This window comes from Gorilla gorilla, chromosome 7 (assembly GCF_029281585.2).
Source record: "Gorilla gorilla gorilla isolate KB3781 chromosome 7, NHGRI_mGorGor1-v2.1_pri, whole genome shotgun sequence".
In the NCBI taxonomy this organism is placed as follows: domain Eukaryota; kingdom Metazoa; phylum Chordata; class Mammalia; order Primates; family Hominidae; genus Gorilla; species Gorilla gorilla.
The window spans coordinates 23,585,720-23,610,457 of NC_073231.2; the positions used below are offsets into that span (position 1 = coordinate 23,585,720).

General features: G+C 45.3%; 1 protein-coding gene across 38 annotated transcripts in view; it reads right to left on the reverse strand.

The window, feature by feature from the left end:
* Positions 1-662: 662 nt before the first annotated feature.
* CSGALNACT1 (chondroitin sulfate N-acetylgalactosaminyltransferase 1) overlaps positions 663-24,738 on the reverse strand; it is a 357,361-nt gene continuing 333,285 nt past the window's right edge. For all 38 annotated transcript variants that reach the window (XM_055349096.2, XM_055349091.2, XM_063709119.1 and 35 more), the window contains 4 exons: positions 16,934-17,112; positions 15,251-15,345; positions 5,204-5,285; positions 663-2,566 (listed from right to left, as the gene is read on the reverse strand). In XM_055349096.2, the coding sequence (XP_055205071.1) occupies positions 2,277-2,566; positions 5,204-5,285; positions 15,251-15,345; positions 16,934-17,112 (646 nt within the window). In that variant the 3' untranslated portion in view covers positions 663-2,276. The remainder of the gene's footprint in view (positions 2,567-5,203; positions 5,286-15,250; positions 15,346-16,933; positions 17,113-24,738) is intronic.

The window sequence follows — 24,738 nt, forward strand, 5'->3', positions numbered from 1 at the left end:
CATTTCTCAGTTTTCTCTAATGAAAACAGACAAGTTAATGTATTAATAATTCAGGTTTTTCATTATGGTTCTCTTCTCCCTCTAGCCCAGTGGTTCTTAACCAGGGGTGATTTCCCCTCAGAGGACATTTGAGCATGACTGGAGACAATCTGGTTGTCAAAACTGGGTGGGAGATGATCCTGGCCTCTAGTGGGTATAGGCTCTGGATATGGTTAAACATCCCACAGTATAGAAGACAGCCCTCCAGGCCGGGCGCGGTGGCTTACGCCTGTAATCCCAGCACTTTGGGAGGCCGAGGTGGGCGGATCACGAGGTCAGGAGATCGAGACCACGGTGAAACCCCATCTCTACTAAAAATACAAAAAATTAGCCGGGCGCAGTGGCGGGCGCCTGTAGTCCCAGCTACTCGGGAGGCTGAGGCAGGAGAATGGCGTGAACCCGGGAGGCGGAGCTTGCAGTGAGCCGAGATTGCACCACTGCACTCCAGCCTGGGCGACAGAGCGAGACTCCGTCTCAAAAAAAAAAAAAAGAAGACAGCCCTCCACAGCAAAGAGTTATCTAGTCTAACGTGTCAGCAGTGCCAAGGCTGAGAAACCATGGTCCATGCACAATATACTATTTCCAAAAACTAAACAAAATGACATTCTTACTCCACAAAGCAGTCATATCCACAAATCATATTTTATTAGCTGTGCAATACCACCTTCCATTCATGGCCTGTGTTTTAATTAAATTTCATAAACTACCAGTAGAAATCAATACAATGCATTTTTTAACACACCAACAGCTTGAATGTTCTTGAAGCTTTTAAACAATGAGTTTACTGTGGGCAAACAGAAGCAAGGACTCAAAGAGATAGTTAGCTCATGCATCTGGTGCTGGCTAATAATTTTCACATGAATGAAGAAATCACTCTATGTTAACTGTATTTATTTTTAAAAAATAGTTTGAAATGGTAATAAAATGCAATTTTCAGAAGCATCTTGGTGATCGAGTAGAACTGCTTAATTTAAAAAATAATTCAGTTACTTCCACCTGGCCTGGGGTGGATAACATGTAGCAAAAACTTCCATCCCACTAGATTCTGGCAGATGGACTGATCTTTCACAAAATATATATATGTATATTTTTCTCCATTTCTTCTTATGGAAGCCAGAAGCCAGGAGGAGCACCCTGCTTTGAAAAGAGATTGTTTGGTGCACACGGTATACTTTGGTTTATTTAAACAGGTAAGAAAGTGGTCCCTACTTCTGAGGAGAAAATGTGGTTTCTGACTTTTAGCTACATCGCGATATCACCAGTCTGAATGAGTTTCCTTTTCTGTAAAGGAGAAAGTGTCATTTTCTTTTCCTCCAGTGTTCAGTTGCTCCTCTTCGAAAATACTCTTCAGATAAAGTATCTGTACGTCTGTATTAGTACAAACCATTCCTTCCCTATGTCTCAATGCCTGACATTCAGTGCCTGACAGAATCAGCATTTGGAATGTCCTTGGATATGGCATCAGTTTGATGCTTTGAACTGAAAGTTCTCATAATGCATCTCAAAGTATCTTCTTAAAAAATATAAAAATGTAGGCTAACTTGTGCTCTCTTGTAAGGCTTGCAAAGTGGTAATTAAATAAGCAGACTATAACTCACAAGGGGAAAAAAGTGCATTTTTAAATAAAAGAAAAAAACGGAGACCGTTAAAAGGACAACCAAAAAGATAAGCAGATTATTTTTGGTTAATCTTGGGAAAAAAATGACACGATATTTACGGTTTCTTTTCTGGTCCATTTGATTTTACTTAATGTACTCACTAGTATCATAATAAGCCTATCTCCTCTCCTGCCTTCTGATATTTTAGCATTCCTAGAAACTAGAGCCCTGCTGATAGGCTCATTCACATGAGGAGAAATATGCTGGCCTTTCATGCTAATGAATTTTTTACAAAACTGCTCTTAAATCATGAATATTTCAATGAGCACACAAAACAATAGGTCTCAGTTTGTTGTAAACACCATCAAAACCTCCACACCATTAGGCTTATAATCTCACAAGCATTCTGCCTTTGTCAGACACTTCACAGGGTGCAACTGGGTTACTTTTGCAGGCAAAGCGGAGATTTTGATTTCTGTTGTAAAAAGCCCAACAGAGAGAAATCGGAGGCTCTCTCGTCTCTGACCCATCAGTCCAATTCTTTTGTCGTCCTTTATGGAAGTCTTTTCTCTGTTGCAGCCACTTTCAGTAATGGCAAAAGGAAAGAAAAAGTGTCTCCCACAATCCGTCTCTGGGAGTTCATGTTTTTTTGCTACTTGTCTTCTGTTTCTGTTTGCGAAGGTGAGCCTCTATCTCATGCCTGAACACCAGCATGCCCAGCTGGCCGTGGGATGCCTCGTTCATGGCCTTGGACTGCATGCACATCTTGTACTGCTCGGGGGTCAGCTCGTCCACGCATCGCTTCTCATGCCAGAGGTGGAAGAGTCCTCGCACCGGCGTCCGCACCACTATGAGGTTGCTGTGGAGATACTTGCGATAAAGGTGCACATCCTCTCCGCCCCAGCCTTTGATGTCCAGATCAAACCCACCTGTCGGGACAGAACACACTGTTGAATCACACTGCACTGATCTGTTTTGCTTCCCTGAGTTGCAACAAGCACAAACTTTTCATTAAGACATGAATGGGGGGGATGCGTGCTTCACCACCACCCCTCCAAGGTATGAGAGTGTCCACCTGGGTCAGAAGCCCCGAGAATTCCCCAACAAAGACGACTTTTACAGCAGACAGCACCGACTTCTTCAGATGACAGGACCTCCAAGAAACTTCCAAGCATTTGCCTGCATTCAAGAGTTATCAGCAATGCTAATGAACAGCCCCAGCCTCGTGGTTAATGGGTACAAAAATAAGATCTAGTATTCGGTAGCATTATTACTGACAGACTTATTGTGATTATGAATTAGCTATTGTTAACAACTTATTGTATATTTAAAAATAGCTAAAAGACTGATAAATATGATAGATATTTGAAATGATGGATACCTCCCATGACCCTGATGTGATGATTACACATTGTATGCCTGTATCAAAACATCACATGTACACCATAAACATGCGCATAATAATTAAAAATAGAGGTTTCGTAAAAAAAAAAAAAAAAAAAAAAAAAGCTTCTACACCATCCCCACTTTTCAGCTTGAAACCTCTGAATGCAAATTCTTGTGCTTCTGTGAGGAGGCGGCCTTCTCCTGCCACTGCAAACAGAGAAGAAACGAGGGGCTTGCAGTGCCTCTCGGCTCACTGCAATCTCCACCTACTGGGTTCAAGTGATTCTCCTGCCTCAGCCTCCCAAGTAGCTAGGACAACAGGCACATGTCACCATGCCTGGATAACTTTTGTGTTTTTAGTAGAGACGGGGTTTCACCGTTTTGACCAGGCTGGTCTTGAACTCCTGGCCTCAAGTGATCTGCCCACCTTGGCCTCCCAGAGTGCTGGGAATACAGGCATGAGCCACCACGCTCGGCCTAGAAAATTTTTAAATGTCCTTTTTGGGAAGCTGATTTGCACATAACCATTTAGGAATATTTCTCTCAGAGATGTCCAAGAACACCTGCTGTTAGTTGTTGAGTGTGTGCAGGGCACCCACCACTCAGAGACCCGCATCCTGGGTGCTCTGCTCCTTCCAACAGGACTTGACTTCAACATTTTTTTTTTTTAATCTTTAACCTGGTGATTTCCTTGGGGGTTCTGTAGTCCTTGTAGTTCATGTCATCTCTGAACAAAACAATCGTGGGGCTACCCTTCGTCCCTGATTTTAAAGTGAGTAGCTTTAGGTCTTGGACCTGAGGGGGAGGTGCCTAGAAGCCAGCAAGACCAGCAGCTCATGGGGAGCCTGGGGATGGGATGCTCCATGCCACCCTGAGGGCAGGGTCTCCCTGACTCCATCCCAGCTGAGCCCCTGCACCTGAGATCAATGTTTCGGGACTGTTCATTCATACCCAGGTCGTGCATAAACTGCAACTCTATCTCTTTCGAGATCCAAGAGTCAGTATTGCTATGGGAAGGTGGGGTGGCATTTCCAAGGGGGACAGGAGGCCTCTATTCTCATCCTGACTCTGCCTCTTACCTGCTGTGAGGCCTGGGAGGGTCTCTTTCCCTTTGACATGCTTGGTCTCCTCACCTGGATCCCAAGGGCCTTTTCTCTCTGTGCTCTAGAAAACCACAGGCGTGCGCATGTGCATATTTGTGTATGAATTGTATGTGCATATGGACATTTGTGTATATGAATTGTGTGCGCATGTGGACATTTGTGTATATGAATTGTGTGTGCATGTGGGCATTTGTGTATATGAATTGTGTGCGCATGTGGACATTTGTGTATATGAATTGTGTGTGCATGTGGGCATTTGTGTATATGAATTGTGTGCGCATGTGGACATTTGTGTATATGAATTGTGTGCGCATGTGGACATTTGTGTATATGAATTGTGTGTGCATGTGGGCATTTGTGTATATGAATTGTGTGTGCATGTGGACATTTGTGTATATGAATTGTGTGTGTGTGTGTGTGTGTGTGTGTATTGGCAGCAACTGCACATTTAGTCAGAGCTTAAAGTGACATTTGGAATTTTGAAGGTTAGCAGAGAGAAATGTGGGTCTTTTTGAGTATGTGCTCCCTCCCAGTTCCCCTATTTCCCTCATACCCTTACTGGGAGGCTTAGGATGTTCTACAGGAGAGGGCAGAGCAGCCAGGACCCTGCTGGGAGGAGGCACTGGAAGACTTGCTGCAAAGCTGCCTGGATGCAATAAGCAGCCTTTAATCTCGGATTGTGTGTCTTATTTGGAGTGACTGAGAGGTGCTGGTGGAGATCATAGGGGCTAAAATGCCACCTACTACCAGGCCCCCTCTTGGTCCAGCCCTGAGTCTATGACATCAGGAACAGCATTTGATTTTTTTTTGGAGTGATTCTCTTTAGGAGAATCGCTATGTTGTCCAAGTTGGTCTTGAACTCCTGGCCTCAAGTGATCCCCCCCTCCTCTAACCTCCCAAAGCACTGGGATTACAGGTGTGAGCCACCGCACCTAGTCTGGAATAGCATTTTTTTTTTTTTTGAAGGCAATGGTACCACCTTCCCCACCAGACTCCTTGGAAACCCGACTTGATTCCTTCAAGGCCTGCATGGGCCCGTGGCCTCTGGGTGGCAGTAGAGATGCAGATTTGTCCTACCTATATTGATGAAGTCTGACCGATACTGACACGTCATCCCAAATCCAAAGTCTCTCCAAAATCCAGTTTCCTTCTTTATGACCTGCAAGAAAAGCACTGTCATTTGAGGGGAAAGTTTAGGGTGGACAAAAATAGAGTGTTCACAAACTCCTGTGAGCCACCGTGGAGTGTGGAGCCCATCCCATTACTGATAAACAGCCTCCACTGGTGCAGGAAACGCAGATGGATTTGAGTCCTTGCAGACAGTCAGGAATACAGTACACACACCAGTCCCAAAACAAGGTCTTGTGATTTTTGGCACCTCTGGCTGGAATGTTTCTAGGGCATAGATATGAAAACACACACACACACACACACACACACACACACACACACACACACACAATCAAAAACAAAAACCGGGAGAGCCAGTCTTTGAGCAGTGCTGTGGAAAAGCCACCTACGTGCCTGGCCCCACACCAATGCCAGCAAGAATCAGAGGCTTGGGCCCCTCACACAAGCCTGGGCAGTGAGCCAGCAAAGGGCTCAGGAAGTTGAGAAAAGGGATAGAGAACAACTCAGAATTCAGCTGCCCTGGCACGGTCCACTCACAGAACTCCCTTGGGGAATAAAAAGAAATATCTGAGAGACTTCAGTATGTTACCAGCTCTCCAACTCTGTTAACTCTCACTTGCTGAGGAAAAGGGCACTAGAAGTCCAGCTTCTGAAGAAAGACTCAGTCCATTCATCTTCACACTATTTTAAAACCAAACTGCTCCCAAAAGCATCTACCGTGGTGCCAGCCTGCAGGGCTGCGGAGAGGCCATCCAGGCACTGCCCAGTCTCTTATTCTGCAAGTAAATTTCCAATATATTTGCTGAAACAGCAAGGCTTTTCAAAACTGCATGTGTGTACATATATATATATAGAGAGAGAGAGAGAGAGAGAAACACACACACAAACACATATACACAAACACACGTATTCAGCTGAGAGAACTCTGGGAACAGTTTTGAGATCTTAGTTATTTTTCATAATTCATTCTTGCAGTTAACATAGGTGCTTAGGTAAAAGGACACCCCCACATCCTGTCCTCTGGGGAAAGGTAGAGAGGGCAGCAGCAGGTTCCTCTTTCCCCACTTGGATTTGTATAGATTTTATTGGGGACATCTGGTTCTGTTCATCGCTAATTAGAAACGGTACATGAGAGGGGAGAAGCATCAGAGTCTTGGCCCAATGTGACCACTGGCTGGCTTTTTCACTTCAGGCAGGCTCCTTCACTTCTTCATGCATCTATTTTTTTTCCGTATAAAACAAGGGGGTTAAATTCACTCATCCCTTAGGTGTCTTTCAGCTTTCACATCCAAGTGTTTATCACATCTTCCCCCTTCCTGAAGTTTCACCACAGGCTAATTATATTTGATAAATGGCTTGCAGAAGGGCTGATGAATCTTAAACGTTCTTTAACTCTGTAACGTATGAAACTGTCTTACTTTCACTACAATCTACAGGTAGATGTCACTTCCACCATGTCACTTACATTCCACAGGGAATGGGGACCTGCTGCCACCCTCTCCTGCAAGCATCAGGACTGCCCAAGGAAAGTAGGACCAAGAGAGTTTCTGTTGGTTAAAGTTGTCCCCAGCAAGTATTCTCAAGTTCTACTTCAGAGTACAGGACCGTTATACAGTATCTCCCAAATGACAAGTCAATTTCATTAGTATCAACTGGAAAGATTTTGCAAGGCAGCAAAGTCTGGAAAAGTCTCTATGGAGTCATTTTTTAAAAAATGGACTTTGTTCCATCCCCACCTTACCAGGTACACGGTTTCCATTGCAGCAAACGGACTAATATTCCTTCTGCTGGCAACCTAGACAAGTTCCCTAAGCTTATGAGTAAAAATGGAGTCAAAGAGAAGTGCCTGTATCCAATCTTCAAATATTTCACTAAGTTTCACATGGAATTTAAAAAGGAATGCTCCAAACAGGAAAAAAAAAATTGGCCAAGCCTTGGGAAGGAAGACAAGAGGGAGGCATCCAGAGACTCTGGGCTGCATTGATGTAGGGCCTTTCGAGGTTGAACAAGGTGAAGGGGGACCCTCACATGGGAACAGCGTGATGGAGGCAGTCTGGCTTATGAGCTGGGGAGTGAGTTGTGTAAACATTTATTAAAACCAGTTTGGAAGTTGGCAAGCCACAAAAAGCCACTATCTGAAGAGCTTGTTGAAATTTAGCCCTTTGTGGAAACTCATCTGGTCATGCCCACAGCATGTAATTTCAGGGCAAGACGGAGTTCCCTCAGTCGAGGTTCCACCACCCACAGCTGTGCTGGGTCGCTAACTGGAAGGACGCGCTCAATAGCAGTCTGGCGGGAGTGTGTGCCCTCAAGCACACATCCGATTACATCACGTTCCCACGTGAAGCCCTGCAAGGGTTCCCTAATCGCCAGCCATCTCATTTCTTCTTATCCTTCTGCCCTATATAAGGCCCATTTTCTCCCTCTTGGATTCTCCATGCTCACAGGTCTCCAAGGCCAGATACTTGCAGTCCTTCCTGCCTGGGTCACCCTTTCCCCACACACCACTAAGCTGTGCTCCAATGTCACTATTCAGAGTGGTCGTCCTGACCCTCCTGGCCCATGTTATGCACCTGCCACCCTAATGCCACTTGCTGCACTGGACTCCTGGTTTATTTTCTCTGTAACAATTCTGGCTTCTGAAATGATCCTGTTGATGCATCTGCTTCTCTGTTTGCTGACTGTCTTCAGTCAGCAGCCCTGGTGAATGTAAGCTCAGGGCTTGTTCTTGTTCAGGACTACATCTCCAGCACCCAGAACATTGTCCAGCACACAGCAGGTACTCAGTAAATACTCCCTCAATGAATGAACCAAGAGCAGTCCCTGGGGCAGAGATAGTTCCAAGCCAGTGGAAACAGACACGTTGCAAGATGTTCGCCAGCAAGTGGCCCAGCAAAGGCCTGGGAAATGCAGTGGTGAGAACCTCTCAGAATCCTGTGGCTCTGGACCAAGAGACAAAAATGTTTTCACCTCCCTGGGGTCTAAGGTGGAGTGTGTGACTTCTTAGAAACTTTGCTGCAAGTGTGAGAAGCTCCACCATTCTGTTCAAGCAATGACAAGTGATGCACCAATGATGTCTGCTACAACAGAGGAGGAAGGAACCCTAAGATAGAGGAGACTTTAAAAGAAAAACATCTATTCCTCCTCTTCTGGATTTCACTGATCTGTTTCCAAGCGCTATCCTCCTTTTTTTTTTTTTTTTTGACAGAGTCTTGCTGTGTTGCCCAGGCTGGAGTGCAGTGGCGTGACCTCGGCTCACTGCAACCTCCACCTCCTGGGTTCAAGCTATTCTCGTGCCTCAGCCTCCCGAGTAGCTGGGATTACAGGCACGCACCACCATGCCCGGCTACATTTTTTATATTTTTAGTAAAGAAGGGGTTTTGCCATGTTGGCCAGGCTGGTCTTGAACTCATGACCTCAGGTGATCCACCTGCCTCAGCCTCCTAAAGTGCTGGGATTACAGGCATGAGCCACCGCACCCAGCCTGCTATCCTCATTTTCTAAAATGTCCTCTGATAGCTGGCCTCCTCTCAACTATCTCTGCAGCACCCACTTCCTCCCCACCTGAGATCCCAGCAGAGCACTGCAGGGCATGAATGTACCACAAAAGGACAGTTGTCAGCCCTGCTCTCTCACAGGAAGTTTCCAGAGCCACAGCTCTGTGGACGATTCACGTGACAGGGATGATTATTTTCTATTAGGACCAAAACACAAAGCACAAATCAGCATCTCTCCCTAAAGATGTGGGAAGGCAGCCGCCCTGCAGCTGCATGTGAGCTGGGGCCGGGGTCAATGCCTGTCTGGTTTAATGGTGCCGACTTGGCCACTTGCCCATGAAGCAATCTGGACCCTAAAATAAAATAAATAGCAACTACTCGGGCAGAGCGCCTCCTTTCAATCAGAGAGTCTCCTCAGCACTGAGGCTGTGTCTAGTCTACCTTGCATTCACAGCAACGCCCGTTAGCAGGGCCGGCTTACAAAGTGACCCATGTAGCTGCACAGGGCCCCCATACATGGAAGGCCCTAAGGCCTGCTGTCACTGTTGTGAAATTTGTAATACCTTTTGATCAGGGGCTCACATTTTCATCTTGCATTGGGTCGTGTCAATTACATAGCGGTTTCTGGCCTGGGAGGAGCAGACTCCCTGAGCTATGAGGACGTCTGTGTCCAGGCTGGGGGCCCCCAGCCCGGGCTGTCCATTCCTTACTATCTGGGCCCTGAGGGCTCAGTGATCATGCTGCACAGGGTGCCAGGAGGGCTGCATGCCCTCTTCTTGTGGCTTCTTAGTATGAAGACAGAATGACTTGCCCAAGATCACCCGGCCAATGTTGCCAAGGCCAGAACAATTCTAAGACTCCGGGGACAGTTCCACGTCTTGAGAAATAAGGTATCCTAGATCCACAGCTTCAGAAGACTCATTTAAGAACACACTCAAAGGCCATCTCCTCCCAGATGTATTTGCACTTATTCACAATTTCCTGTAAGTCTTTTCTAGGTGTTTTCATAGAAAACACATTGTGTCTTCAAGGGAATCATGCTGGACAAGGAGTCATCCAGGTTCTGCCATTTCCAGGAACCTATCGTCTAAAACTAAATGCCCTCGTTGCCCCCATGAAGCGCTTTGAGGGCAAAGGATGTATCCCCTGTTGCCCAGCATCCTCAGCCCAGGTGCAGTCACATAGTGTGGCACTCGAGTTCCCACCCCTGCCATTTAGCCGCTGCAGGCATCTGGCCCTCAATTTCTCATCTGTGAAATGAGAATAATAGCACCTCTTCCCCTTATTGAGTATTACGTGAGATAACGTGGGCACCGGACTGGCTTCTGGAAAGGCTCCATAAAGGGCCTCTGTTCACATTAATTTTGGCATTCAGCGGGTGTATATTTCCTGAATAAATAAAAACAGAATGCAAGGATGCATAGGATGTGCCATGCTCATCTGGCAATTTACAAAAAGGTTTCAACTGAACTGCAATAGTAAAATACTTTCTGAAGGGAGGTAGAGAGGTCAAGGGTGTGACCAGAGAGAGGGCAAGGACAGAAGCCAGCATGCTATGCAGACACTGAACAGTATCACAAAGTCATCAGATTTAACTGACGGGTAAGACCACATGGCAGACTAAGATGTGCATGTTGGATGCCGTGGGCATTAGAAATGATAAGGAGGTGGCCTTGAGGAGCAGAGACAGCCAGGGAGACTGAGCAGGTGTGCTCACCTGGCAACAAGGCTGGCTTGGGTGACTATGGAGCTGGTACCACGTGCCAGGTTCTGGGGTTTACAGACATTTTCTCTGCATCCATTTGAGAGTTGGTCTGTGGAGGACAATGAATCCCAACAAAGGCTCAGGGCTTGCAGTGCTGTGCTGGAGCCAGCTTGCACCAGCTCACAAGGATTGGGCAAATCTCTTCCCAACCTTGTGTTCAGTGACGTCATGCTGGTAGCCTGAAATAGGCCACGGTGGGAGTATTTACACCACGGAAATTGGCAAATGCTACAAATCAGGTCTTTCTCCCGCACCCCCTCTTCAGAGAGCAGGTTGTTAAATATTTACCAGCACTTCTCTGGCTCTGTGCCCAAAGATTTCTTAAAAAACTGAATGAATCTGTGATTTAGAAACCTATCTCTGGCAGAAGGTGAACAAAAAACCAGAGTCTAGGGGAGGGAAGGAGGCTTAAGATAGAAGTGGTAGGAGGCTCCTGCGGTGACCTAAACAGGAACTGGCAAAGCTTGAACCAGGAATGTGAAACGTCTAAAGTTAATGTTTGTTTAAATTATAGTCATTCCTTTCTCAGCGAACTGTTTCTACATTAAAGCACCAGCAAGTTTTATCTCATGGTTTAAACTAAAAAAATTTAAATGTTAGTATAAAATCCCATAGTTTCACTTAATATGCATTACTGCTGGTCTATACATACAGGTAAAAAACAGTAGTCAAAACACACACATACACACACACACACACACACACAAACAATCATAAATGTGGTTTCTTGCTTTTGTCTGCAGGCAAAACACTATCAAATGACAGTGGCAACAGTCACAAGAAGGAATAACATATATTGACTAACGTGATCCTATTTCAAAGGCTGCTAGTAAAGACTGTCTTTTGTTTGCAAAACTAACTTTCATTAGAGCAGCATTCTGGATCTCTGTTCTCCCCTCACCTTTGATTCTGATGTATTCCAAGAAGGCTATCAAGGATGTAGTAATTAATATATAGGTAGCATCTCTTTCAAGACTGAGTCAAAACGTACCCTCAGTAGGAAGTCATTACTAACTGATCCATCTCCAACCATTACTTTTAATTTTACATCTTCTCCCCACCTAAATAATCCATCTCCATTCTATTACTTTCTATAGTTTCAAGTTCTCCTTTGGAATTTTTGTCAAGACTTTTCCTTCATATGTCAGTTCTCATCTAGATCCCAAGCAAATCTCTTTCCTCTGTACTGATGGAAGGAAATCTCGATTTTGCCCTGAGCTCTGCCACTAGCTAGCTGTGCAATCCTGAACAAGCCAGTTCACCCCTATAAAAAGAAGAAAGTGAGGAAACACTCTCACAAATTACTACCAAGTAATGAAAGTGTTTCATTTCTTCTGACTTCTCCTCTGGCACCTAGGCCAGTCCTCCGTAGGCAGCGAGCGCTCAAGAACTGGTTTGTCCAGTAAAAAACATAATCATACTCTTCCTTTGGGAAGGGGAAGTCCTTCATCTCAAAGAGAAGAATTGCTGTTTCACCAAACTAAATAGTCATAAATACTTAACTCTAAAATATCAGACTTCTGCGGTCTAGAAAAGGTCAAAATTGCATTTGGAAGTAAATGTCAGAGGCTGCAGGATAATTCACAGCCTCCGGCAATGAGCACAGGGAATCTGAGAGGTTTCTGCTTTCACCACTAATTCTGAGGATGTGAGAAACTTGCCTAACTGCACTGTGCCTCTGATTCCCTTCGCAACTCCTACCCTGCAGGAATAATAATACAAAGAAAAATCCTTTGGATTGTAAAACGAAAACAATTCCTTGCAAGCAAATAGGGTCTTTATGAATTTGAAATGGAAATATTAATCACATTCCATGTCAAATGCAAAACAACACATTACTTAAACCCAAAGGAACTTTAACTTTGATTGGCAGAAAGAAAATAAATCCTATATCCTGTTTCCCTTTCAATCCAATTAGAAGCTTAGAACTCTGGGAAAGGAAACAAGAAGTTTCTCTGTCAATGAGGGTGATATGTGCTGCTTAACCATCCAACTGTAAGCATAGGCAATTGTAACACAGTGGTATTTGTGTATCTGAACATAGAAAAGGTACAGGAAAAATCTGATGTAAAAGATTTAAAAACATTTTCTTGTAAGTGTAACTGGTGTGCTGCCTAACGACATTTCCGTCAACAACAGGCTGCATATGAGATACTGGTCACCCAGGAAGGCAAGGTTAACTTATTATTAAAGAAATGAAAACTTTTTTTTTTTCTTCTGAGACTTGCTGTTTTTTTGCTGAGTCCTGCTCTGTTGCCCAGGCTGGAGTGCAGTGGCACGATCTCGGCTCACTGCAACCTCTGCCTCCCAGGTTTAAGTGATTCTCCTGCCTCAGCCTGTGGAGTAGTTGGGATTACAGGCGCATACCACCATGCCCAGCTAAGTTTTGTATTTTTAGTAGAGATGGGGTTTCATCATGTTGGCCAGGCTGGTCTCGAACTCCTGACCTCGTGATTCACCTGCTTCGGCCTCCCAAAGTGCTGGGATTACAGGTGTGAGCCACCAAACCCAGCCAAGGAAAACTTTTAAAAAATAAGTTTAGTGTCACCTAAGTCTACAATGGTTATAAAGTCCACAGTAGTGGACAGTAATGTCACAGGCCTTCACATTCACTCACCATCCACTCATTGACTCACCCAGAGCAAATTCTAGTCCTGTATTACAAGCTCCACTCATTGGAACCATTTTTAAAATCTTTTATACCATATTTTTCCTGTGCCTTTTCTATGTTTAGATACTGAATACCATCGTGCTTCAATTGCCTGTAGTATTCAGGACAGTCACATGCTGTACAGGTTTGTAACCTAGGAGCAACAGCCTGTACCATACAGCCTACGTGTGTAGTTGGCTATGTTATGTAGGATTGCATAAGTGCACTGTATGATGTTTGCACAGTGATGAAATTGCCTGACGATACATGACATCTCTCTATTGTTAAGTAACACATGACTATAGATGAAAACTCACTTTTTTTTTTTTTTCTTTGAGACAGGGTCTCACTCCATCACCCAGGATGGAGTGCAGTGGTGCGATCTCAGCTCACTACAGCCTCTGCCTCCCAGGCTCAAGCGATTTTCAACCTGCCTAGTAGCTGGGACTGTAGGTGTGTGCCACTATGCATGCCTAATTTTTTAATTTTTAGTAGAGATGGGTTTTGACACATTGGCCAGGCTGGTCTCAAACTCCTGGCCTCAAGTGATCCGCCCATCTTGGCCTCCCAAAGTGCTGGAATTAAAGACATGAGCCACCAAACCCAGCTGAAAACTGATTCTTAAGATGTGAAAAACTCTTACTGTTTTTATGTGTAAAGCACAGATATAGATACACTACAAAAACAGAAACACAGTATATCTGTGGTATTGCAATTCCACTAGGGGAACAGAGAACTGTATTATTACTAAACCTGGTGCACCCCAAAATGAAACCATGCTAGGACATGACATTGTCCAACCTGAGGGCCCCAAAGTTGAAACTTTCTGGAAAATATCATAATATCAGCTGCCAGAGGTTAACTTGGGGAGAGAGGATGAAAGGCACAGGATGGGGCTGGAAACAACAGGTTTTGCTATTTCTAGAAGTTTACACACAAAGTCAATCCTCAAACGCATCCAGAACATGGGTTTTGGATGGAAATCAGTTTACTCTCCCATTGTACGGAAGCATCAGAGGCCTGGTGCTATCTTGTCTTCAGGTTCCCACAGCAGATGTCCTTCCTCCACCCTAAGGGGTCCTCAATGGGAAGAAGCATGGATTTGCCTTAGCAAGAGGCAGAGCTACCCACAGCAAAGAAGAACAGACGTCCCTCAGATGGGAAGGCCACCATGAGATACAGCCTGGGCCAGAACACAGCTTCAGACAAACCTGGATCATCTCCCCACAGGAAAAAATCACAGCCCAACTTGAGGTGGGAGAAGGGCCTTTTCCCTCTCTGCCAATGCTGCCAACAATACTGGGAAATTCCATCCATGGGGGCCATGCCCAGAAGACACAGAGATCCTCTTCTGGCGTGCCTTTCCTCCTGCTGCTTGCATTGCTTCTCTGCAAAGTGGACTAACTGCCTGTGACAACAGAGACATCTCAGCCTACAGGGACCCTTGGGGGCTGTGTGCATCCACTATCCATCACCTGTGCAGCCAGGATCCTAGCAGAGAAGTCCTTCCAATATTCTTTTGAGAGCCACCTTGCCAGTGACACCTTTAATGCTAATGTCTACCCAAACACTGTGATGTGTGGGAACGGTGGCATGACGGGAAGGGCACTGGGAGCACACTGGGAGTTTCCACTTCAAATTCACAAAGACCTTATTTGCCTGCAAGGTCCAGGGAATTGTTCTGGCCCTCTCTGGGGTGAGCCACCCCATTCTGATTTCTGTCAAATGGGAACATAAATCTCACCTTTGTTACCTTGTAGGATTTTGCAAAAATCAAGAGAAACTGTAGTGCATCCATAATGCAACAATACTAGTTTCCAAAAACCACTGATGGAAACTATGAAGGTGTGAAATTACCTTTCTGTAAAGTACTGATTCCATTTATTTTCCACTTTAAATATTGCAAGCACTTTTAATCAACAAGGCGCCAGGAGCAGAGGCCAGCACATCTGCCAAACGTAAAAACTACTAAGGGAATCATTGCACAGATTTCCACTCACCTTTGCTCATGGTCAGGTACCCCTGGTAATGACAGACACTAAACAGAGCCACACAGAGCCATCTGCAGGGTAATTACTCACCAGCTGTTGTTCCAAGGGAGGGACTGCATCATGGTGGCCGTATATTATGCCAGGATTGTACTGACTGAAAAGAACTGGATAAAATACCTTCTTCCCTACAAACCAGAAAACAAACATTCACTTAAACTGACAGATCCAAGTAGTAGGTTTGTTCCTTGACATTTGGCCCTCTGAAACACCCCAGATATTTGCACCCACTTTTTTTTTTTTGAGAGGCAGTCTCACTGTCACCCAGGCTGCAATAGAGTGGCACAGTCTTGGCTCATTGCAATCTCTGCCTCCTGGGTTCAAGTGATTCTACTGCCTCAGCCTCTTGAGTAGCTGAGATTACAGGTGCCCGCCACCACAGCCGGCTAATTTTTTTATTTTAGTAGAGATGGGGTTTCACCATGTTGGTCAGGCTGGTCTCAAACTCCTGATCTCAAATGATCCACCCGCCTCGGCCTCCCAAAGTGCTGGGATTACAGGCATGAGCCACTGCGCCCGGCCTGCACCCACTTTTCCTTTTCCCTTCACTCAACTCCAAAATGGGTCTTAGAAGTGCTGCACCAAGCGGACCAGACAGTCATATCTGCAAATGTTTCTGATCTCCCAGCGCAGGAATGATATTTGGAATACTGACAGTCCATGACCAAGCACTGGGCATCACGCCTCGGGAGGGGGTGTGAAATAGAGTCCTGGTGCCCCAGCCCCGCCAAACATTAACCCTTCACTTGCTGGCTCATGGGGTCGTCTTAAATGGTTGACTTTGGGTCAGGGTGACTTTGGGCAGTTGGACTAGACTTAGAGTGTCCAGGGTGGTTGCTCTTTATCAATTTACGCAGAAGAATTTCTGTATTTTAGCAACTGGCAAGGCTGTGCCAGTGTTCATCAGCTCAATAGCAGCCTTGCCTATGAGTGGAGTCTGTGAAAGTCATTTTAGTACTGCGGGTTCTTTGTGCGAATAGCTCTTCTACCCTAGGTAACTGCCCACAGGTACTCCTTTCTCTTTAGGGTTGGCAGTTTTCCAGCTCCACCTCCTCCCCACCTCGCCTTCTCCTGGGAATGTTCATGAAAGCTGACCTCCCAGTTGCAGACGGAAGAGGGGTTATGGACATGAACTTTGGAAAAGAGTCCCAGAATTATGGTGGCTGATAGGCCCATGATGTGGCCTCAAAGGAGAAGTCAAACCAGATGGTGACATGGTTTGGCTGTGTCCCCACCCAAATCTCATCTTGAATTGTAGCTCCCATAATCCCCAGATATCCTGGAAGGGACCTGGTGGGAAGTAACTGAATGATGGGGACAGGTTTTCCCATGCTGTACTCATGATAGTAAATAAGTCTCAAGAGATTTGATGGTTTTGTACATGGGAGTTCCCTTGCACACATTGTCTCGCCTGCTGCCATGATAGACTTCCCTTTGCTCCTCCTTCACCTTCTTCCATGATTGTGAGGCCTCCCCAGCCATGCAGAACTATGAGTCCATTAAACCTCTTTCCTTTATAAATTACCCAGTCTCGGGTGTGTCTTTATTAGCCGCGTGAGAACAGACTAATACAGATGGTTTTCCTTTTCTTTGCTATTGGAGTAAAACAGGCTGATTCAGAAGCAGGACATCAGAGTGACTGACCCATCAAGAGGACGACACACGGGCCCGAGAGGGCTGAGGGCCACCTGAGCGTGACAGAGAGATGATCCATACCTGGCTGTGTATTCAGCCTACACGTATTGAGGAATTCAGATGTGAAGTAGATGTCCACATCACAGAAAAAGAGAAGGATGTTGCTTCCCTTCCAGAAGCGGGCTCCAACATCAAGTCCCTTTCCCCGAGAAAATTCTCCATTCAGCTGGATGAAGGTAAAGTTCCTGAAGTTGGCAGCTCTGAAAAGCAAGACCAGGTACTGTCACTCACATGCCCAAATGTTGGCAGCATCCCCTGAGAAAATATGTAATCAGGGCCCATCCACGTCTTGACCCATTTCTTTTGTAACCTGAGGGCACTGGGACTCCCCAAGCAGTTACAGAACAGCCCAGACTCACTGGATACTCACTGGGATCGAAGGTACCAAGAACACCTAGTGGAGTTTTAACACTAATTTCTTCCTTGTTTCTCTGGCAGTTTCCCAATATTGAAAACACTATTGTCATCATTAATGACTATTCTTTGTGATGGAGAAAACTAGAACCAGGGAAGACTAGAAACACAACCCTGGAAAATCTTCGTGCATCCTGAGCCAACCGAATGAGGCCACTGAGCCAAGGAAATAAGATCACATTGCAATGGCCCCACTTAGCATCTTTTCATCTGCATTCATATCCAGGAGCCAGGCAAAATGTTCTTGATGTGAATCTTTCCCCCAAACAGATTTAAACCCGCATTCCTTCCGCATCCTCAGGTAAAGCAGCACAGCATGGCAGGAAAAATGACCAACTTGCAGTTAGAAGAAGAGGACTGTCTCAGGCCTGGCTCTCCTATAGATAGCTCTGTGATCTAGGCCAGCCCATAAATCTTCCTGAACCTCAGTTGCCTCATCTGCTAAGTAGGTGTAGTAACACCTTCCTTCACTATCCCACAGGGTTATTAGTGAGATAAACAGTGCCAAGAGTACACAGCACTCTGTAAGCATCAGCTATTACTGTGATTAGCATGGGCAAGGATTCCCAGGCCCCAGGCAGTGAAGCCAGGATGTTTCTTACATTCGTTGTTCTTTCCCAGGGACAGCAGAACCTTCTGAAATGGGGCCTGTCTTAAGCTAACGTTCCACGAATTCATTCCATGCCCAGTGGGACAGGTATTGTCTTCTACCAGATAATACTAGAGAACTACCTTCAGTCTTCTTTCAGCCTAGCAAATCCCTTTTCCTGTCAACGACACCCTTCTTTTCCTAATGGCTTCCTTTCCTCTCACACTCCCCGTCCTACCAGCTACCTGGCCTATCCCCATGCCCCAACTTCTCTCTACTCTTTCTTTCCAAAAGGTACAGAAACTCATTTCCAGTTTGTAAAGTTTGCATTCCAAGTACCTGTCTCGGGTAAAAGCCAACACAAATATAGAGTCATAAAGTTTTAAAATGCTAAGTTGTATTTGTATCTGGAATTTAATCAGTAAAACTAGTTCTGCGACTCCCTCCTTGACTCATCTTCTTCTTTTGGATCTGGGAGTGAGCTTGGATTCTTATCTTAGAGATCAGTGAGCCCATGTCAAGAGTTAGACGCCAAACATGCCTTTCAGATTTGGATCAGGTTAGGAGGCCTCATGATGGGTACAGCACTGGTCTAGGAGTCTGGAAACCTGGATCCAGGGCTAGAACTGTGCCTGGGGCCCCATAAGTGTTCAACAGATGTTTCTGAATGAGTGTATGAATGTATGAATCATTCTAAACCTAGCTGTGCCTCTGATGGATTTGAGGCAAGTCACTCTACCCCTTTTGTCTCTGTTTCCAGGTACAAAATCCAGTGGTTACAGAGCTCAAATTCCCCTTTACACACTAAGACGCTATTTTTCTTTGCTTAAAAAAACTTACTTTACATATGTACATTATATATATTTGTATATAATACACTTTTTCTTTTAGAGACAGGGTCTTGCTCTGTCACCCAGGCTGGAGTGCAGTGGCATGATCATAGCTCACTACAGCCTCAAACTCCTGGGCTCAAGTGATCCTCTTCTCTCAGCCAAGTCCCAAGTAGCTGGGACTACAAGTGCATGCTACCATGCCCAGCTAATTCTTAAAAATTTTTTATAGAGACAGAGTCTCACTTTGTTGCCCAACTCTTGGCTTCATGCGGTACTACTGCCTCGGCCTCCCAAAGTGCTAGGATTACAGGCATGAGATACCACACCTGGACAAGACTCTATTTTCCTATGATCCTGCATTCACTTCAGCACCACTCTACATTTGCAGGGATTCTCTTCCTCTTTCAGAACTTTATCTTGAGTCTTTTCTCTGGGGGGGTGCCCCCAATGCACATTTTCTGTGTGTTGCATTGAAGTTATGCTCAAAACCTTTTCAGTATTAGGTATGGCACTAGTCAAGGACAGCGCTATCCTCCCGTCTCCAAAGACATTCAGATGGTGTGAGGTCACTGCGAGCACCTTCATGTCTCTTAGAGGTGTCTGCAGCCCCAGCTCCTGTAAGTCAGGTCAACCCATTTTTCCCTTCCCGGTTTGGTCAGTTTCCAGGAAAGTTTTACCCCTGGGAGATGCCTGGATTTTTACCTGTTCATCTAAAGGCATCTGATCCTGGAGTCCATCTTGCTTTAACTTTCTATGTATTTAATATATACAGCCACTAGCCATTCTCTTTCTTCGTTGTTTCCAGGTTCCTATCTTTTGGGACCTCTTCCTCCCCATTATACAGGGATATCTTCTAACTTTCAGAGCACAAACACAATGTATGAGCAAGTCCTTCCTCATCCAGGTTGTACCTGACTCATAATTCAGGTACCTTCTCCAGCAGGGTTTCCAGGATCTACTACAGGAGAGTTCAACTACAAAAATACCTGAACAACAGCAAGTGACTTTTGCCAAGGGAAGAAGAACATAGGCTCTTAATAGGCTGCATTAAATGAGCTGCGACATCAAGAATCTCCCCCTTGAACAGCCTACAGTCCATTTGTATAGATAGGCCAAATATTTACGAAAGTTAAATCATGTTGAGTAATTAAATAAGAATACAAGACAGTGTTAGAAACCGAGGAAACAGCATGAAAGAAATGACGAGTCTACAAGTGATTGATTAATTGCTGAGTGAACGGTAGAGACAGTGCTACAAATTTAGAGGGAAGAGTGGTAATTTGGTGGTGTACATGCTTACCTAATGCAAAAGTTAATCTAGTTTATTCTGTGCATGAATCCCCTAACCCTGGCTTGAGCTGTTGCTAATAAATGCTGTTCTCTCCTCTGCTGCAACAGAGGATTGGGTACAGGATGGGCTTCCTGTCATAGTCACGGGAAAAGCGGTGGGAAGAACTCAAGGTACCTAGTGTCTGACATGACCTTAATTTGGAAGCACCTTTTTTTTTAAGCCTTAAAATGTAAATCCCTAGGCTTCCATGATGTGTTGCTTCTAGAGAAAGAAAATTCAGGCAAATGGATGCTGGGGAACACTTTATATGGCCTAATGCAAAAGGCAATTTGCTTCCTTTCTCTTCATGCGACCTTTCTACAAGGAAAAGACAATGCATGTTATATCCATGGCACTACCCAATCTGAGTATGCATTTCAAATTCACTTCATGTGTCCACAGGCTGCACAGAAAGCCCTGGGAAGTGGTACCCAGCTCTGTCCACGCACTGTTTCCATGTGGACCATACGGGGGCCGGCGCACACACACACAGCACCAGACACCTCTGCTTGCCTGTTCTCCCTGCCCCACGCAGGACTCTGCCCTGATCTCACTTTGCCTGGGACTTTCATCCACCCTGATCAACACTGGCTAGAAGGCAACATTGCTGGCTTGGCAGTATGGGTCCATGTTAGAGCTGCTCTGAAGCCCTGACCACTCACCAGGTCCTGATGAGAGAGCTGAACATGAGTGTGCACAGAAGGCAGGGTGGGGACAGAGTCACTGCTGGCTTGGGAAGCACCATCAGGCAGTCACAGACACTGGAGAAGGCCCAGAGTGCTAACTCTGTCATCCATCTGTGTTTCCCAGGGTGGCTGCCAGGTCATTATGCTCAGCTAGGGGTCCGTCTAAGGATGAACAATGGTACAATTTTCCTTCCTGATTCCTCAACCCAAGGCTTTTTTCCAATAAACCAGTGATCTGAAAGAACCCCTCCAACTCCTCTCTTGCCATCAGGAAGAGCCTCTGATAATTACCAAGCACCCTCTGCCAAAAAAGAGGACTGAACTGGAAAAACCATGAAAAAAATCAAGACAACTTCCTGTCTTTGCCAAACCTCCTGGGCCTAGAAGTGGGGCAGCCTCCTCATCTGAAACTTACCAGTACCGGCCATGTGGGCTCCAGAACAGGATATGACAAGATGAGGAGGAATCGGCTTCTTCAAGTAGTCAGGCCCCTTATCAATGCCCCATATCCTCATTTTCAAGCAGTGCTCATTGGGCAGGGACTCCATCACTAGACTAGAGTGCCCCCTGCTCAACAGTGGATTGAAAGGCAGCAGAACCATTCAAACACAATGACATACTTCAACTCAAATCACTGATGTGCCCAACGTAGTGTGATGGTGTGGTTTGGGAAGGTCCGCACCATGGCCATGAGGCTACAGCCCCCAAATGCAGACTATAGTGGTTGCCAGGCAGGCATGCTGCTTTATCCTCTGTCCTGCTTCCCCACTTCCAAGTAACCAGCCAGGAGCAGATGATTCCGATTGTGAAAGAAAAACAGAATCTCAGGACCCCAAACTCACCATGCCAAAAGGAGAATTAAGCTTGAGAACTGAGTCACCAAGACTGTTCTCCTGACCCGGTGCAGTGGCTCATGCTTGTAATTCTAGCACTTTGGGAGGCCGAGACAGGCAGATCACTTGAGGTCAGGAGTTCGAGACTGAACTGACCAACATGGTGAAACCCTATTTCTATTAAAAATACAGAATTAGCCAGGCGTGGTGGTGGCGCCTGTAATCCTCACTACTTGGGAGGCTGAGGCAGGAGAATCGCTTGAATCTGGGAAATGGAGGTTGCTGTGAGCCGAGATCGTGCCATTGCACTCTAACTTGGGCAACAGAGCTACATTCCATCTCAAAAACACAAACAAACCAAAAAACCATTTTCCTGCTGTTCACTGACAGTAGCTGTAACTTCACAACCCCGTGTCACAGTCTCATTTTCGTGAATCCCTCCTTTTACGTGTGCTCGTTTTTTCAGATGTAAAATGTAGATTTACTGAGCATGAGGCAATGCAGAATCAATTTTTTCCTCTGTTCCCTCTTTTTGCATGTAAAACAGAGAATTACTGAGGCTAATCAGAGCCTCACAAAAGTGGAAGCATCTACCTCACTGCCTGCTCTCCATCCCTTTGTTCCTCCTCCTCCTAGCTCTTTCCCCTTTAAATACCCAAGTGGACAAAACCCCCTTTGGAAAAAGCAGAGGTTGCAGATGCTCCTGTGGTTTGTGATTTTCCCAGGTGTATCCTCAAGCTTGGCTAAATAAAACTTGGATAGACTGAGCCTTCCCGCAGTCTCTTTTTGGTTTACATAACAGACGACTCACCAAGGTGTGAGCATGGCTGGGGCGTCCTATCTTCTCACTGTTCTCTTCCCCCAAATACGCGCTCTGCATCTACTCCTGCGAACATCACTCGGTCTTTAAGGCCCATGTCAAGAATCACCGCCCCTCCTGTGCCTCGCCACAAACTCATAGTGCGCACTCTGAGCTCCCAACATTTGACCCAGCCCTGCCTCTGTCCCTCTGTGTCCTGGTGCCTTCAAGTGCCTTTGCTTGCACAGATCTGTATGAGTTGCTCTAGCAGACTCCACACACTTCAAAGGCAGCAATTGCCTTACTTTTTTTCTACCTTCAGAGATTATCCACCACTGTGCAGTAAACGGCACACACAGGGTGACCAATATCCACTGGACGAATCAAGAGCTGAACAAATGGAAAACACAGGCACATTTCAGATCTGTCCTGAGGGGGGTGCTGCATGGAGATGCCTCCCTGCCAAAGAAAGCTCAGCCCACTCAGATGGGCACCAGAGAAACCCCTCCCTTGTGTATATACACCCACCTCCAACATCAGAAAGAGGCTGTGACCAATGGATTCTGAAGGACAGGCACAAACCCAAGCTTTTAAGAAGATGAAAAATATGTAAGTAACAGAAAAGAGATGAGAAAAGTACACTGCAATATGGTTCAAAGTTGAAGTTACTCATACAAAGAAATACAATGTTTAGTGTTACCCTAAAGCAATGGCAAAGAAATGTGCATTTATTAAGGTAGGATGGGGGCACTACATTTTATATTACATAATTTCCTGTTATGAAACTGAACGTGCAGTTCCACTAACATCACGTGATTTGCTTATTTCTTTTTCTTGAATTGTATTATCAACTGCCAAAACTCTTCCATTTCCCACTCAATTCCTGTTTTTATATAATAAATCTGGTGCATGGAGACTCCTCTAAGTTACACAGAGTCATTTTTATAGAGGTTATAATGACCTGACAAAGCTACTGTTTCTACCGGAGATTTAATTTCCCTAATTGACTTGCATTTCCCAGAATTACTGGATTAAAAACGATAGATCTTCCTGTCTAATATGATTTACTCTAATATAGACTTTTCCCCACAACTGCAAGGATAGTCTCTTCATGTAACGCTTCTCACCATAGCCTTTCATTTTAAAAAATCTTTAAAAATTTACATAGAAAGCTAGTATTATATCCAATGTATGATTTTAAATCTCACAGCTCTAAATACTGAAATCACTTATGAGTTCTACTTCTTGAAGATATTGGAATACAGTGAAGAATTTAAAGCTGAACATGTTATCATCCAATTTTTCATAGTAGGCACTTTAAATAATTAATTTAGAATTGCCTAGATTCTGAGCTTCTTTAAGCCTGTTTCAGCAAGTTTCTTTAGGAACTTCATTTTTGCCTTTCCATCGGTTCTAAAAGTTCATGTGAGCATGAGGCACAGTTCATTAAGAAGAGCAAATGAACGTCTCTGAATCTCAGAATGGTCACAATGCAGGCATCGGCTGATTAGAATTCACCATCTTCCAGGCTATATCCTCAGATGGTCTTTTCTTGCTCACTGAATGCATACAATTTTGTTTTGTTTGCTTGTGTTTTAAATCGAGAAATCAAAGCCAGCTTCAGCGGGCACCAAACAAATTTGCCGATGCACAGGAAAATGGTGAGATTCAAACACCTGACATGAGGCCTCCAGCATGGAGTTTCCTTAGAAAATTACGGGGTGGCAGCTGGGTGTGGTGGCTCATGCCTGTAATCCCAGCACTTTGGGAGGCCGAGGCGGGCGGATCACGAGGTCAGGAGATCCAGACCATCCTGGCTAGCACGGTGAAACCCTGTCTCTACTAAAAATCCAAAAAATTAGCCAGGCGTGGTGGCGGGCACCTGTAGTCCCAGCTACTTGGGAGGCTCAGGCAAAAGAATGGTGTGAACCCAGTGGGCGAAGCTTGCCGTTAGCTGAGACCACGCCACTGCACTCCAGCCTGGGCAACATAGCAAGACTCCATTTCAAAAAAAAAAGAAAGAAAATTAGGGGGTGGCAATCTGAACACCATACCAAGCCCTCATGCACCTTTGCCACAGGGAAGTGTGAGTGACTGTGCACAAGGCAAGTGAGGAAGGGAAGCCTCCTTCCTAATCAGTGTATCTCCCTGTGCCCCAGGTGAGGAAAGCAGTCTCATCGTAGGTGTAGGATAAGACACACAAAGAACCTGGGCACAGGCTCAAGGTTGTTACCTTAGGAGGACACAATCTTTCCTCCTTCTCCTCTGGATCCCATGCAGGTGGCCTCCATCCTCAGACTTAGCTCATTGCAGGTGCCATTTCTCCTTGCTCTGTAAAGTCT